Source organism: Chroicocephalus ridibundus, chromosome 1 (genome assembly GCF_963924245.1).
Source record: "Chroicocephalus ridibundus chromosome 1, bChrRid1.1, whole genome shotgun sequence".
Lineage (NCBI taxonomy): Eukaryota > Metazoa > Chordata > Aves > Charadriiformes > Laridae > Chroicocephalus > Chroicocephalus ridibundus.
Genome location: NC_086284.1, coordinates 47,578,717 through 47,595,935, shown reverse-complemented (window position 1 = coordinate 47,595,935; position 17,219 = coordinate 47,578,717). Strand labels below are relative to the sequence as shown.

General features: G+C 43.1%; 1 protein-coding gene across 12 annotated transcripts in view; it reads left to right on the top strand.

Moving 5' to 3' along the window:
- Positions 1 to 8,887, top strand: part of KLF12 (KLF transcription factor 12) — a 254,133-nt gene extending 245,246 nt beyond the window's left edge. For all 12 annotated transcript variants that reach the window (XM_063335585.1, XM_063335567.1, XM_063335560.1 and 9 more), the window contains one exon: positions 985 to 8,887. In XM_063335585.1, the coding sequence (XP_063191655.1) occupies positions 985 to 1,166 (182 nt within the window). In that variant the 3' untranslated portion in view covers positions 1,167 to 8,887. The remainder of the gene's footprint in view (positions 1 to 984) is intronic.
- Positions 8,888 to 17,219: the final 8,332 nt, after the last annotated feature.

Genomic DNA, 17,219 nt, shown 5'->3' with positions numbered 1-17,219 from the left:
TGCGTGCTTGACTGTGGGATCAAGGTAACTGCCGAGAGCACTTAACATGTAGACATTGAGGGCTGGTGATAGAAATCACAAATAAGTATAACCTACATACATGACAAAAATGGAATTTTATAAGAGTTTGCTTTATGAAAGCACAAAATCCAGCTTTGCTGTATTAATCTTCTCCTCTGACATGATATGACACAGAACATGGGGTGCGCATTGTGCTTACCTTTAAATAAAAAGCAGAGGGTGGGATTTTCCAAAAATCTACACTTAGCCCAAGTCTGATCTCATTGAAGTAAATGGGTATTTATCAACAGTGTTGTGCAAGTCCCATGGCTGAGTATATTTAAAAATTGTACACCGTTGCTGGTAGCATCTTAAACGCAAAATTAATTTTACTGAAAGCAAGTGCAATAAATAAAGAGGACATTTTGCAGATTGAATTTTTATGTTTAATTGGGAAATCGTAGTTCATTTTTGCCAGCTCGCTAAGAAGTGTCCTGCAGCGATGTACACAAATAATTAGAAACCTTCATAAACTTCATAAAAATAATTGGAGGTCTGTGGCAGCCTGTGATAAATTGCTGAAATAACGGGTAATCTGTCCATTTTGGGAGAAAGTGTAGCCTGACGAGATGAAGGTAGCAAACTTGTACGGTAATCACGAGAATAATTACACAGCCCTTTGTCCTGCTGTTAATCCCTGCATCACCCCTGCAAGGTAGGATCTATATTGTTGCCTTAATCCTGTTGATTTTCTTAGTCGTGTGAATGCCACAGGAATGATAAATCTCAAGGCCCTTTCCTTATATTCAGCAGATTCGGTACCTCGTAATTGTGTAATTTGGCCTAAAGCAACCCCTAGGCAGTGGGTGTTCATGGGAAGCGTGCAGAGGGGGTTGCGGGGATTAAGAGCAACAAGGGGAAAGTCACCACCTGTTTTTCCCCCCACACACACACACCCTCCCCTCTTTCTTTTGTCTCTCCCAGGAGAAAAACCCTACAAATGTACCTGGGAAGGCTGCACCTGGAAGTTTGCTCGCTCCGACGAACTGACGAGGCATTACCGCAAGCACACGGGAGTGAAGCCATTCAAGTGTGCAGACTGTGACCGCAGCTTTTCCCGCTCAGATCACTTGGCGCTCCACCGCCGCAGGCACATGCTGGTTTGAGAAACGCTACCCGTTCCAGCCGAGTTTAAGAGCTGGGTCTCTTAACTACCGTGAGTGAATTCAGCAGGGCTGAATCCCCTTCTACAGTGTTAACAGACAGGGCTTTCCCTGATGTCCGTAACAAAAAAATAATAACAGAAATTAAAAAAAAAAAAAAAAAAGCAGGAAAAGAAGTGCCACTCTTCTCCTCGCCATCTGAAGTTAACCCTGTCTGCCCCTCAGCATGGCTACCCCCTGAAAGTGTCATCACAATCACCTGGAAAATAGCAGCTGAAATGCTACAGGAATGGGCATTATTTTACATGCTGCGTCCTTTGACAACAAATGTTTATAGCTTGTATGTTTTCTCAGCTGTCGGACATTTTGTTCCTGAAAAATCACTGCTGATTGGAGGATTAGATACCACGAACCGATGATGATGATGATGAGAGCAAGACCGCTTTATTATCCCATCTTTTCCCCATGTTTTGAATACCAACTGGCCGGTGTCAGCATTACGCCCGAGCTGTGCTACAGACGAGCTGCGTGTGAGTAAGAAAAGAAGATTCTGCTGGAGAGGTCCTGCTGTCGGAGCTGAAGGGTCGCTTGAGCAGACTTTTGCAATAACGATGGTGGCATTTTAATATTGTACCACAATTTGTCATTATGCCCTAGAGGACACCAGCCATTTAACCTTTTTCTTTTATCTTTTTTTTTTCCTTTATTTTCTTTTGTTGTTGTTGTTGTTGAAGTCTGTAAAATAAACAAGGGGCAGCGGCATTTCTGCTGAAAGTACAATATTAAGTATCTGTATTTCACCATGGACTTATTTAGAACCGTTTTGGGATTTGTATAGAAAGAGCCCATCTAAAAACTACTACCCCATTCTCAAAGTGCAGTTTTCTTTCATGCACGCATCCTCTTCCCCACAACCAGTATTTGAACACAAGGAAATAGTCAGACCTTATACTCACTGGTACCAAGGTTAGTGCTGTAGCGATTCATGAAATGGAACTGAATGTACCAACAAAACAAAACAGAGAAGAAACGGCTGCATCTCTTGCAGAGAAAAAGCAATAATGAGTAAAATGGCTCTTGAGACAATAATTTACTCCACACCAACAGAAGGGGGGGATATGCAGAAATTCTGATGTACCCGCTAGGTGCCACAATTCAGTACTTTCATTTCCGTCAACGTAACACTTGGGTCTGGAAGGCAAGAAAGATAAAGGAAAGAGCTGATTGTTGAGGAGTCAGGGGATGAACCGTACGTAGGAAGGAGAAATGGTTCTGCAGTGGTGCTCTGCAAGACATTAGGTTTCTCCCCGGGAGTTAGGGAATAACAAGATTTTGCCAGCTGTCTAGTATGATATAAATGGCCCTTTATATGGGTACCAGTGGCTGCTCTGCTGGGATTTTCAATCCAAGCCTTTTCAGATTAAATAAAAGGAAATTCCTGATCATTCCCATACAGCCCTATAATTGTGAACCAATTTGTATTAATTGAATCATGAAGGAAAGAGAGAAACTCTTAGTCATCAGTTGTTCATGCAAAGGGAGTAGTGTTTTTCTGTTTTCTTTCCTCACAAGGATCTGCCTATTCAGCTAAATTTGACAAAGAGCAGGCTTGGCAAGATTTTGTAACTGTTGAGATTTTTATGGCTTAGAGATGAAAGATGTATACATAAAGGTCTTCTGCAATGCATTTAATTATGAATATTTGGTTCCAGGAATTGCACAGATTAAACTTGTGGTGCCACTTGTTCATTTTTAAATGTTTGACCAGTCTGAATTAATTTCTGATTCCTGAAGTGACAGTAGTAACGTTAGGGGGATTCTGAAATCGAGGTAATCTTCAAGAAAAGAACACCACAGGGTACCCGTACAAATACTGGAAGCAATTGCAGTTAACTGAGGATTAATATGACTGGGATAATACTGTATAACAGCACTCACAGGCCCCAGAATTTGATTGTCTTTAAATAAATTCTTAATATTCCATGGTACTGGATAGTTTATCAGCTGTCTGAAAGAAGAACTTCAATATTGTTGAAGCTCAGGCTCCCCTCTGCCGAGTGGTCAGCAGAGAAACCCCTGACAAGTTATTGGCAGCCATTGTGGGAAAAAACGCCTCTGTCAATTCCCATTGACTGTGCTGGTAATCAACTTGCGCAAAATTAGTCAACATTTTAGTATCTGTCTCCAAATCAGGAATGAAGCAGAGGCACTAAGTGTCCGTGCAAAGCGTGTGAAAAGGCTGCGATGGATCAGGGCTCCTGGATAGGCCACGAGGCATTGTGGGGCAGCAGAACTGGCTCTTTACCAGCAGTAACACTGCTGTTGGTTTAAAAAAGCTGGTTGTCAGTGTTGTACGTGAGATGGTTCATGGATTACGTCTGAGGTCTGTCTTTTATATACTTCAATATTGTCCCCTTAAATGGATCTGTCATTCTCAGCATTTAGGGAAAGAGTCAGGTCAGGTAGAAGTCAATTGATAAAATTGTTTTCCTGCCCAAGCACATTTTAATGACTAATTTCTTGAATAGCAGTAATTCAGTTGAAGAACTGATGGCATACAGAATTCCTTTCATAATCTGTGATTTTTTTCTCCCATAGGAAATTAAGTTTATTTGACCAGAAACTCTTACGGCCGTTCTGTTAGCGTACAAGAGGAGCAGTGAGAGAGATTGTTGCTGATGTTATTCACAAAGGCAGGGTGTAACTGGGAGAGACCAGTGTCCTCTTTAGGCTTCCCCTGTAGCCAATGAAGAGAGAAAAATTCCTCTGGGAGAAAACTGAGAGGCCTTAAATTTCGATATTCAGCTCTGAGCTGCCTCAAGGAGGAGCGTATGTATCACAGACCCTGGGAGGCTCATCTCCTGAGGCCGAGGTTGATCTGTGTAAATCCCTTGTCTTTCAGCTGGTTGGCCGCTACTTTATGCATAGGAAACACTGCAACAGAAAGAGGGTCTGGTTTTATCCAAGAAACCCCGAAATCATACAGGGTTAAAGCAGCACTTGCACCAAGGGACACAGGCACAGAGCGTGTAAATGGTAACAGAATGAAGCCAAAAGGTAAAGGAGTGTACGCTAAATTTTCTTATTTCACAGGCAGGAAGTATATCATCAGCTTTTCCAGCACATGTATAGAGGCTTTTTGTGCTCCTGTTACCTCTAGACAACTTACACAACCAGCAGTAGTCCACCACTAGGTTTTAAGTATCCAGTCTGGTTTTTGGCAAGTTTCTTATTTGTACCAGCACCCTCAGGCTTTGACCCCAAATACTCTGTAGTGAGGTTGTTGTCTGGTTGGTTTTTCCCCTTCAGAAGTATTTTAAGGGAAATAACTCTGTGGGAGGAGGATGTTCGCATGAGGAGCTGATGTCCTCATTCTCAGGGTATCCTTCCATCAGTGGCTGCGGTTCAGACCCACCAAACTTCTGTGCTTGTGCAAAGACCAAGGGTGATTGCTCCAGGGTAGTTTCCTCAAAAATCCTGGTGCTCCAGGGTATTTCCTCAAAAATCCTGGTATCCCACCACAGGTCCGTGACATTTCATAACCATGGTGAAAGCCTACATCATATGTAGCGTGCAGAAATACCAGATCTTGTCTTGACACAACACAGTAGGACCATCTTAATTGAGCAATTGGTGAAGACAAATATAGAGTGTCCCTTTCTTTCGGAAAGACAGAGATTTATGCTTTTAAGTGTGAGTAAAAGATGGGTAATATCCATCGTGCCCATTACAGCTTACAAGGGAAACTATGCCACAAAGTGTCAGATTTCAGTTGTTTCCAGAAGGATCCAATGGATTTGTCAGGAAATCTCAGCAGCCAGCATTACAGGAAAATGTAACGAGCAAGCAGCTTTGATACAAAACTTTTTAAATTTTAAATTGTCGTTATTTTTTGAGCCCCTCTTTTATTCAGCACTGTAAAATTGGCTCATTGCAACAGCAGTTTATACTTGGGGATGAAGATGCAGTATTCCTTATTCTCTATCATGCTTACACAATTAATTAAATAGATTTAGACTGACTTGTATATATGATTATTCGCTGGAGTAATGTATAACAAAATTAACAGTGTTAAAAATGACATCAGTGATGTTGATGTTTGGGGTAAACTCACAGTGCAGAGCATGGACAAATAGCTGGACAACCTTTCTCCCCTTTAATAATGGGAATAACAGTGATGATAGGTCGTTTTCCATTAGCCACATTGAAAATGTATTCTAGTCGCCATTTATAAATTTATCTTCTGATAATAAATGCTGTTTAATGGAAAAAATCTCTTTCTTCTTTATTGAAGGTGGGTACCTCAAAATCGGAGTAAGTTTCACCAGTAATATCCTGCTTATTTTTGCTTTCAACTTCGATTTGGAAAAGGTCAGTGTGTGAAACTGCATCTTCCACAGCAGATGAGGCTAAAGATCGTTCAGTAAATCTGCCCTATTCCCGCACGCTCATCCATATGCCCGTGCATATAAACCCCAACACTTCCTCCACCCATGTGCGGGTAATAAACAAGTTTATCTAAAAAAAAAAAAAAATCACAAAAGGAAGACCTGGAAATAAACACTGTAAAAGAAAATACTACCTTCTTAAGAAGCCAGCTCGTATTATTGTACTGTGCCTTTGCCTGTGATTTGTAACTGGAGAAGCGCACAAAGAAATTTAAAGATTGTTATATTTTCACGGTTCCGTTCTAGAGTAACAGTTGCTGAGTAATGTATGCTTATGAAGACAAGCCCCTTGGTACCTTAAAAATGCTGAAATTCTGATCAATTTCCACAGTAAATCAGGTTTTAGTACACAAACGTAGCTATAAGGATACTGCATCTTTAGAAATCAAAATACCTTGAAAGTATTTTGCTATAGTTGTAACAGTTTGAATATTCTGTAATATATGTGATAGTGAAAAGTATTTTCAAACTCACAATTTCACGTGGGGTGTAAATAGGTTAAATGAAGAACATTTTTAAAAATCCTTTAGTTTTCATCAGGAGAAATGGTAAGATAATGCCTTGCAAAGCTTAAACACAAAACGTAAGAAGTAAATTATTCTGTTTTGTCAGAGCATGTTTTCTCTGCAAAATGGAGTGGCCACTTCTTCGCTGTTTCACAGATGGTGTGCAATATAGAGAAGTCATACTGAGTCCTTCAATGTCGAGTAAGTCAACACTCAGAATGTCTTTGACTGAATAAAGGAAAAAAACACTTAATCAAAATGAGAACCATATGAAAGGTTTTGGGGGTTTTGTGTTGTTGGTTGTTTTTTTTTTTTTCCCTTCTGGCATTTTACAGTGAACTGCAGATACAGTAACAGCAAACTCATTTGATTCTTTTGAAATGGATTCTTCTCCTTTGATTTGATTCTTTCTTCTTGTATTTCCCTGACTACAGTGCATCTTGAATAAAGGTGGCAGAGCTGAAATAGGCAGCTGATTCCAGGTGAGTTTAGTCTTCGAGGTGGAGTAGCATGTCAACGAAATCAATTGTAGCAGGACAGTTGTGACATTGAAAATGCACATACACTTCAGCAAGATAGCCTAAAATCTATTTTAAAAGTTGAAACAGAAACTGAAAGTGCCTGTTATTAGAACTGATGGGATGTTCCTATACTTTTACACAGCAATAACTTACGGGATTCTGTTAACGATAAGGTGAAAATGAAATTTTACTCGGAGAACAATAATGCAGCACAGAAACAAACACAAAGTGCCATTTGTATTTTCACACGTTGAGATATTGTGTTGGAGATTTTAGTTGTTTTCTCAGATAACATCTGTCATGTACTTGTAAGAAGAAAATGAATCTTAGTTTACAAATGCCTCGTATCCATATCGATTCTCAGTAGGTGTGAATGGAGGTCATTGTCAAGCAGTGTTTTAGGGGGTTTCTTCCTGATTTATGTCTGATGTGCCCATCTATCCAGGGTATTCTCTAGTGAAATAATCCAAAAACCAGCAATAAGCCCAACAGAGCTTTTTTAGCTTATATGGTAGAACAGGGATTCTCTCGAAAAATCCTCTGCATCGAACTCTGGAAACACAGGAGTTCACCTTCTGTCTCCTTTCTATTTGTCATCGAATGCTCGTAATATTTAATAATCATCTTAGAACGGGTTGACTTCAGGAGTGGACAAAATATATCACTTTTCTTTCTTTTGGGGACAAATGAGTGAAAAATTGGGGACTGTCAGTCTAGAGACTATTTGAATAGCAAACAAGAAGTCGATATTCCTAAAATGGAGTGAGGAGATTTTTATATTGAATGGCCTAAACATTTGCATCAAAAGACTAATTGATCTTAAAAGAAAAAGGCCAGCTGTGATTCTTCCACTCTTTTTTTTTTTTTTTGTCTTTTTTTTTTTTTTTTAATCCGGTAGGTTTCTGTAAAAAAATAAAAAAATTAACTGCTGCTAATGGATTCTTAAAATAGCAGTGTAATGCCGTCCCTCATGCTTTTTCTGTTTCTAAAAATGAATTTATTGGAGATGAAAATGTAACTGGTTGTCCTAATACCTTTGCCAAGGAAGATGGCTTTCCATCCTCTAAATTTCTACCTGTCGTTTATCCAGGCAGTATTTTGTAGTTGAAAAATTCCAGATTTCGCCTAGACTTTTGCTGACACCGGTGGGTTGCTGCTGGAGTGGGAGGATGGGTGTTCGTTTCTTATTCCCTGAGGCAGGGTGGGGTGTGCACGAAGATGCTCATATACAGAAGAAAGTGCAGGTGCGGAAAAAAAAAAAAAGCACATGGACTCGCATGTAAAAACTAGACGTTTATGACGCGCATGCACGTTGGTTAATCGTGTGACTGGACCACTAGTTTAGTAACAACTTATTTTTAAATGTTAGCCCATCAGAACATGCGTGTACTTATTCTGTCATCCTGAGCTTAATCTCTGGGTATTAAGCGCATAAAAGAAGACAATTCATGCTGGGGATTTTAGGAGGGCACCAGGGGATGTATCATCAGAAGGACAAAGGAAATGCGAGTTTCTCACCTCGTACCTGAGCTGTGGTTGTAGGGGAAGGTTTGGTTCTTTGTTCCGAAGCAGCAACAAGGAGGAACCCTGAGAGACTTGCAGTGGTGGGAGGTTTGGCTGACGCCAGCCCTGCGTGTGTCAGTTCTGGCGTAGGAAAGGTCACCTTGTCTTCACCATCCCAAAATGAGCCATTTTCAATCTAAAAAGCAAATACAGAATTGGGTTTTTCCTCAATTTTATTGATTTGCCAGCATACCTCTATAGCAGCTTGTGCTTACTGACTTTAAATTATGAAATAATCTGAGTTGCCCTGCAGTAATTTTTAAATTATTCAGTACACAGTTGTTCAGTCCTCCAGACAAGCAAAACGGGGCATGTGAATTTTAGCTATTATGAAAATAAGAACAGAAAAGAACTTGTGAGGTCCTGTTGTCCGTATGTGTGACCAGCAACGTCTTCCCCAGTTCAGTCTCAAAAGTTTCAGTGAGCAAAGATGCTGCCAGTTATGAAAGAGGAAGTAAATGGTGGTTCACACATTGACTCGCTAAACCTTGCTCCATGCTGGGACCTCCACACTTAATAGTTCAGTGTTTGGTAGGGGACCACAGGTGATGGCTTTGATGCATCGTCATAAGCATGAACCATGAAATACAGAAATAGGTTCAGATACTGCTTTTCGCCCCGTCCTTGCCTTTCTAGGTGTAAAAGAGCTTCTTTGGAAAGACAGTTTGGTCCGTAATATTCACAGCTGAACTAATCTTTTTCACAATTCAGAGTTCATGTTTGTCATTTCTGGTTTTGAACTATTTCTCACTGCTACATTTGTATCTTATTTTTCATTAAAAAAACCCGTGCTTTATTTCTTTCTTTATCGTCCTATACATTGCTTCCTTGGTAGTGTGAGTTCTTCGCTGAACACCTACGCGGTATGCTCTCTTGACCTGCTGTCTGTCCCTAAAAAGTGATGTCCCCCATTTGCACTTGCAATAGAATATACACCGAGATAGTAATGAATTACTTAAGTTTCATGCACCATCAGCCTTAAGACCTTCAACCCACACACACAGACACATGCATTCATTCACTTCCAGTGAAAGAGAGATTTGGACACTGCTATCAACATGTGGGGTCAAAAATACCATTAAATAGGAAAGTTCTTTCAGCTGTGTTTAGGAAGAAACAGCAGTAATGAAAAATATCATTCTTGGCCAAGTCACTTATGGAAGAAGCAAATTCCCTCATGGCATTAATGGAACAAAATCCCGAGGATGGGGTTGCATTTGGCCCCAAATTGTTCCTTCTAATCAGGTCGTTATCGTTTTACGTACCAATGAGTGCTCATTTGATCCTCCTGTGTAAAAATACAAAAACATCCCTTAGTTTACAAAGTGATTAATTTGGAACTGAAGCTTCACAGCGATGGAATTAGTGTGTGTGACACCTCTATCTTTCCTAGGTAAGATGCAAAAGGGAGGGTCATTTTCGGTAACCCCATAGAGATAATAGTGTCAATAGAGGTCCTACACTTAAAAGGACTAAAAATACCAGAGCTGGCAAGAAAACATATTAGTTTCTTAAGTCTTTTCTTTTGCCTTCTTTTCAAAAGCTTTTAAATGCAAAAATTACTTTTCTTCAAAAATGAAAGTAATCGCCTGAAGATCTAATTTCCCAATTGTTTCCTCTGCATTTATATACTATGTAGTGTTTAGGCAACACCTATGTTATAAGTTTATTAATATTATGTAAGTGTTGTTCTTGTATTTATGTATAGTGTATGTATTGTAAATATACTCAGAGCTTTTTTTCCTCTTACTGTAAAATGGTGATTTTTTGCCCTATGATAATGTAAAGGGAGTCCCCGAATGAAATTCTGTCAGAGGATGATTATTCCAGTCTATTCTCAAAGATTTAAATGAACAAGTGTTATCGTTTTTAATGGTGTCTCAGACATATTTTGTTGGTGCATTGCTTTTCTGTATTCAACTTTCCTATGAATTGAGCTGTGAATTGAAATAGAGTTTAAACCTTTAAATGTATGCATTTGTATAATTATCTGAATGGAGGCATGAAGGTTAAATAAAGCATTTTGTATGGAACAAACCCCCTAATTATTACTGTGGATGACTCAAACCTTCTGGAATACCCAGTTATTAACTTTTTTAAATTAAACCTTTGTTAAAAAAAAATCTTTTCTATAAACATATAGTGATTTTTGTAATGGAATGTTTGCTTAAGAAATGGATTTGACTTGCTTTTCTGATTTTTTTTTTTTTAAAGCCATCATATAGAGTAGACATTCTTTCTCCTTTCACAGTGTTTGTGCATCTGTGGCAAAGCTGGAACAAATAAAATAGCACTCAGCAGTATAAACAAAAATGTCCTGGGATGATATAAAAATATTTTGCACTACTATATAATCTGAGTTCCCCAAAGTACTTTAAAATGGAGTTGTACGTGTGTGTGTCTCTCTGGGCTTCTTTCCTTCTCCTTTCCCTGTGTGCAGGGAAGCTTGAGGTTCCCCTGCAGCCCAGAGGGGATGCCTTCACTGTGTGCCCGGGAAGTAAAGAAACAGCTACTGAAGGAGGGCAATGGCACGCTGGAAATGTCGTCTTCGTACTTAGCTGAAGAGGGTTGGTGTTTGTGACTGCTCCTAGGGATGGTTCAAGGCCCGTGGGCTTCTCCCTCATATCTGACCATTCCTTTATGTTTGAGCCAGTCTAGGACAACTGTGGATATCAAGTCAGAGGCTTGGAGCTGCACTTTACTCGTGAAATTTCTCCATAAACGTGAATTTTGCCTTTCCCTTGCATTTCCATCCGCTTTGCTTTTAACCGATATGATCGTTTGTCTAATAAAAACCATAGTGTTACATGGTTACAGGCAGAGAAACAAGTAAACAAAGTGATTTGGAGACCTCTGAGCCTTATCGAGATGTGTCTGAACCAAAGCCGTGCGAGAACAGGTCTTGAATCTCTCAAACCGCTGATGAATTGAAAAATCAGATAGTCCTACTGGCCCTTCCAAAGCACTTTTGCTTTCCACACAATAAGTTGTTTGTTCTTCCTCAGTGTCCTGCGTGTGTTTAATATCATTTTTTTCTCCCAACAGTGCCATAAGTATAATACGCATCACTGCCTGTTTAGTCTGACTTCTCCAGCGAACGCCCACATCGTCCACTGGCCTGACCCGTGGCCTGTTCCTGAAAAGTTATTTCTTCCACTTGCACAAACAACAGCTCAATTGTCATCTAATCCCTCTCTTCCCCCCGTGTCCCCCCTGCCTTTTATTTTTCCTTTGTTATTGAATGGTCTGTTTGGAGTGAAAAGTCAGCGCACAGTGTTTCGTACACCCTACGGGGCACACCTGGCTCTCTGCGAACGTGACGAGGAGCAGCCGCTGGTAGCCACCTTCAAATTTGCACATTGAGTTGCTGGATCAGATAAGCACGGGTCCCCTCTCTACGTGCAGAAACAATCGCGTTGGCATCGCCCTTGAACCTGGGGAGACTGCCCGCCTCCTGGACGGAGATCTGGCAGTGCTAACTTTCACCTATGGCTTTACGATGCTATTCCTCCTCACCGGCCTGCAATAGGGAAGCACACCTGTGCGGGAGGTTTGGCTGAAAGACCTGCTGGCTGAACTCCGGCATGCTGCACTGTGACCCGGTGCTATGGGGTTTTGGTTGGGAGTTGAAAGGACAAGGCTAAGGGGGACCAAATTTTGGTGGTCGCTGAGTATTTGTTCTTTCCGAAGAGGAGCCAGCTCTACGGGGCAGACTGCTCCTGGATGTAATCGGTCTCTTCAGCAATGCCTGTGGTGCACGCTGTGGAAACGTGTCCCTTATCAGCACTCCCATCCTTGCAAATCAGGCAAAGTTGCACCCTTTTGATAAGCGAAGAACCAAAGGTAATTGACTGAAGCTGGAGTGACTCAGTAGTTGAACAAGAAATGACAGAATCACAGAATGGTTGAGGTTGGAAGGGACCTCCGGAGATCATAGAACCATAGAATGTGTTGCGTTGGAAGGGACCTTTAAAGGCCATCTAGTCCTACCCCCCTGCAGTAAGCAGGGACATCTTCAACTAGATCAGGTTGCTCAGAGCCTCATCAAGCCTGGCCTTGAATGTCTCCAGGGATGGGATCTCCACCACCTCTCTGGGCAACCTGTTCCAGTGTCTCACCACCCTCATTGTAAAGAACTTCTTCCTAATGTCTAATCTAAACCTACCCTGCTCTGGTTTAAAACCATTGTCCCTCATCCTATTGCTACATGCCCCTGCAAACAGCCCCTCCCCATCCTTCCTGTAGGCCCCCTTTAGGTACTGGAAGGCTGCTGTAAGGTCTCCCTGGAGCCTTCTCTTCTCCAGGCTGAACAACCCCAAATCTCTCAGCCTGTCCTCATAGGACCCTATGGGGTCCCACAGATCATCTGGTCCAAGCCCCCTCCTCAAGCAGGGAGACCTAGGGGCAGTTGCCAGGACCATGTCCAGAGGGCTTCTGAACACCTCCAAGGAGGGAGACCGCACAGCCTCTCTGGGCAACCTGTGCCAGGGCTTGGTCACCCTCACAGTAAAGAGTGTTTCCTGACGTTCAGAATAGCACCTAACTGTTTCAAGTCCCTCCTCTCTCATTTCAGCCATTAGGCAGAATGATCTCCCTCCTTAAGGTTTCGACCCAGTCCGTAACTGGCCACATTTTTTTTACCCATGAGTATTTTCCCTGAGGGGCCCTGAATAGCAGCAGTAGCCACGGCCCTTCCTGTTGAAGCATACTAACGAAGGCATTTACTGCCTCACGTATTTGTCTTAGCAAAAATATATAGCCCATAATAACTAGGACTGCCACTTACAGAGGAATGAATAACCAGATTTAGCCAGTAAGCTCAAACATGTCAATACATTTTACCCTTCTTTTTTTTTTTTTTGGTTGTATCTTTGCACAACCTTGCTCACAGGTGTACCGTGCCCTTTCCTGGTTATCTTTCTCATTCGCTGGGGATATTGATCTATAAAATCTCCTTGTAAAATATTTCAAATAATTTTTTTTTTCTGGGGTGACTTCTCTACGCCTGTATTTTTGGGCCTGTACGGAATATTAACAGATAGAAACTGACAATAAAATCCAGAAACGACTACAAAAGCAAACAGCGAAACCAAGACACTTGCAAAGCTCTATAAATCTGTGCTGAGCTCGGGTTGCTGTTTAATCTTTATATACAGGTACGTCTCAAGGTTATCTGCTCCTGAGGGGTTCACTGGAGGCTTTCGTGATTTGTCATCTGCTCAGCTTCTTATCAGTCAAAGGTATTTCCCCTTGTAACATTTATTATGGGCTCCCCTCCGTGTTTCTTACTAACGCGATGCCGTGAAGAGGCTCTGGTATGCAGTCTGTAAGGAGTTATTAAATTTCCCTCTCCTGTGTTCAACGGGATCGTAAAAATGTGACACACGTGGGGTAGGGTGCGCAGCACCACTGATGGCTGAACCCCGTCGCTGGGTACGGAATGAAAACAAGGAAGCCTGCAGCTCTGGGAAGGAGTTTTCTGTCTCCGTCCAGCAGTCTCTGGCTGGAAAAGAAGTACAGTTAAATACACTCACACTGAAACTTAACACATATATAAAGAAACTACTGCAAATAGCATAAATAAAATAGCCGCTGTAGCACCTTCGCTAACACGCCGGGTCTCGTTTTCAGGTGGAAAAATCCCAACCCTTTCCACCAGCGCGAGCGTGGCCATCCCACCCTGTGCTTTCGTTTCAGCAGAGGTGAGTCTGGCCCGGGCTGATGCAACCGATGCATCGCCATGTCCGAGGAACCGGCAGACTTGGGAGAGGAGCAGGCCGAAATTGCTTCATTGCCGGGATGGCGCGGAGCCCATCTGCGTGTGGCGGAGGTCGGGACAGCAGGGGATTTCCTGGGAAACAGCTTCTTCTCCTGCCTCCGCAGCCTGGTGGAAACGTGTCGGAGCCACTGAAAGAGAGGGCTTGTCTGCTGCGGGTGGTGGGATGCAACTGTTCCCCAGCTATTGCTTTATCCAGCAGAAAAAGCCACTCTAATTCCTCATTTATTCTTAAATAGGGGCTATGTCTACATTGATGTCAGATGCCTGACTGGTAGCATGTATAGGCATGCAAGTATATATACATTTACATATATATATATATGCTTCGTACAGATATGTACAGATATTTTTTGTGTATGTATACACGCACACATGTGCATGCATTGTATGTATATATGCATGTATGTACTGACCAGCTCCTTCTAAAGGTAGTTGGGGTGCCTGTGGGCACCAGGAGCATTACTGGGAATATCTCAGGAGACAGGTATCCATGTCTCCTGGATATGCAAAACTATGCAACTATGCAAAAGCTGCATAGCAGTTTTCATAGAATCATAGAACAGTTTGGGTCGGAAAGGGAGCTTTAAAGGTCATCTACTCCAACCTCCCCTGCAATGAGCAGGGACATCTTCCACTAGATCAGGTTGCTCAGAGCCCCATCCGACCTGACCTGGAATGTTTCCAGGGATGGGAAACCATCTACCCATCTACCACCTCTCCGGGCAACCTGTGCCAGTTTTAAGATGTTAGAACTGAAAGGCCGATGGGAGGAAACAACCGCTCAGACTCCTTCTATGCCTGTCCCCCGCGCCTAAGCTGGGGCTCCAAGGGGTGCCCCAAAGCCCCAGATGCCCCCCAGGCCTGACCTGTTCTCATCTGCCCCACTGATCTCAAGCTCAGCGCGAGTCCAGACTACAAAGTGCATCTGGTAGGGGACAACGTGGCCCTCCCCAGATAGGGACATCAGGTCACCCGGACAGCCCAGGGTCATGCATGCAGCACCACCACCACGGCACCCAGGCGTGGAAGGAGGAAGACGAGGAAGATGCCAAGCCCCAGAGGACAGCAGGGACACAAAGCAGAGGGTTTAGCCCCAACCATAGTAGGGTCTTCATCTCACGTTCAGGCTGGTGGAGGGGTTCACAGGTAGGTGATGTGAGGGGGGAAACCAGGGGCTGCTCCTCGGGTGCCTCCTCTCTCCTCCGGCAGGCAGAGGTCTGGCACGTCCCTGCTTCCAGGGGGAGTCACAGCGTGGAGGAAGGAGCTTCACGGTACTCAAAAATGAGTAAATAAAAATGAAATTGGTCTCCATACGCGCAAATTGGTAACACGGCTGTTTCAGTTGGCTGGTGAAGTATGCAATCTGTTCCTGAGGCGTTTTATGAAAAATTAGAAAAGGCTGGTAGAGGGTTTCTGCGGAGCTTTTTGGTTCTGATTATTCATTTATTTACAAACGATCATTTATACCATCTGGGGCTTTTCAGTGTAACTGAGAGTAAACTCTGAGCTTCGCAGGGCCCTACAAACGTGCCAAGAAGGGAAGACTGCAAAGGCTTTTAGAGCAAATAAAACAAAGGAAGAAAAGCAGTCCGTTGTGACGAGGCAGGGGGGAGGAGAACGCGGGGACGGGGCCCTTTTCCTTCCTCAGCCTTGCTTTGTTTCCCGTTTTGTTTGACATTTGTAATCAAAGCCTCAGCACCTTTGCTTTAGTTATAATAACTGCTGTAGTTATTACATGAGCCTCCGCAGATGTACACACAACCCAAGTTTCTAGCCTCCGGCACTGACCGCTCCCCAGACAAGATGCTTGTTCCTGTACCACGGTACGTGTGATTCTGCAAGTTTCATTTATCACAAAGCAGCAGTACAGACACAAGAAAAGTACAGCGGGAGCCAGGGGCTCAAGACGAGGTTTGGCACACAGCACATCAACAGCAGAAAAAGCTTATTCCTTGAGCTTTCATCCCTAACAACATCTGGGAAGATGAATGTAGCTCAGTCACGGTTACTGCAAATTAAAATAAATTAATAACCTGCCAAGCGTGGGACAGAAGTGCTACAGTTATGGGGCTTTTTTTGTGGGAAAACTAATGTGGCCCTTTGGGACTGACAGCATTAGTTTGATTCGCATTGATGACTGTGTGCCCATAAACTTCTTTAAGGAGGTTTTGGGGCTCAAAATATTTTCCTGGACTACCCTAGTGGGGAGATTATGGGGAGGAAGTAGGGATGACATTGCCAGCAATTTCGAGCTTTTTCATTTCAAATTCAGCTCAGAGCAGTAGTCACCCAAAGTTAGTTCACCGGCCATAACCACAGGAGTGGTGGTGATACCCAGTAGCTAGATAGCCACTTACCAAAGACACAGTGGAAGGTGACACCTCGCTGTAGGAGGCAGGAAGGGCTTAATAAATATATTAAACCGAATTGTTTTCCTTTGCTATTTCTGATTTGGGCTGCTGCTGGTGGATTGAAAGACTGTCTCTTGCAGCTCAGCGCAGCAGGGCTGGGGTGCACCCCCTGGTCCCAAAAGCATGGGGTGAAGGCTGGCCCATGCCCACGTCGCTTGATGCCAGACCCTATGGCATGGTTTAACCCCATGCGGCAGCTAGGACCACACAGCCGCTCGCTCACTCCCCCCACTTGGGATGGGGGACAGAATCAGAAGAGTAAATGTGAGGAAAAAGACTTGTGGTTTGAGATCAAGGCAGTTTAAAAGGTAAAGCAAGAGCCATGCGTGCAAGCAAACCAAAACAAGGAATTCATTCACTGCTTCCCATCGGCAGGCAGGAAAGGAGGGCTCCATCACATGTAATGGTTACTTGGGAAGACAAACACCATAACTCTGAATGCCACAGAATCACAGAATGATGGGGGTTGGAAGGGACCTCTGGAGGTCATCTAATCCAACCCCCCAGCCAGAGCAGGGTCACCCACAGCAGGTTGCACAGGAAGGCGTCCAGGCGGGTTTTGAACATCTCCAGAGTTGAAGACTCCACCACCTCTCTGGGCGGCCTGTTCCAGTGCTCTGCCACCCTCAAAGGAAAGAAGTTCCTCCTCGTGTTTAGGTGGAACTTGCTATGTTCAAGTTTGAGCCCATTACCTCTTGTATGTCCCCTGCTTCCTTCTTCTTCTCCCAGCTTTTTACACTGAGCATGATGTCATGTGGCATGGAATACCCCTTTGGTCAGTTGGGATCAGCTGTCCTGGCTGTGTCTCCTCCCAGCTTCTTGTGCCCC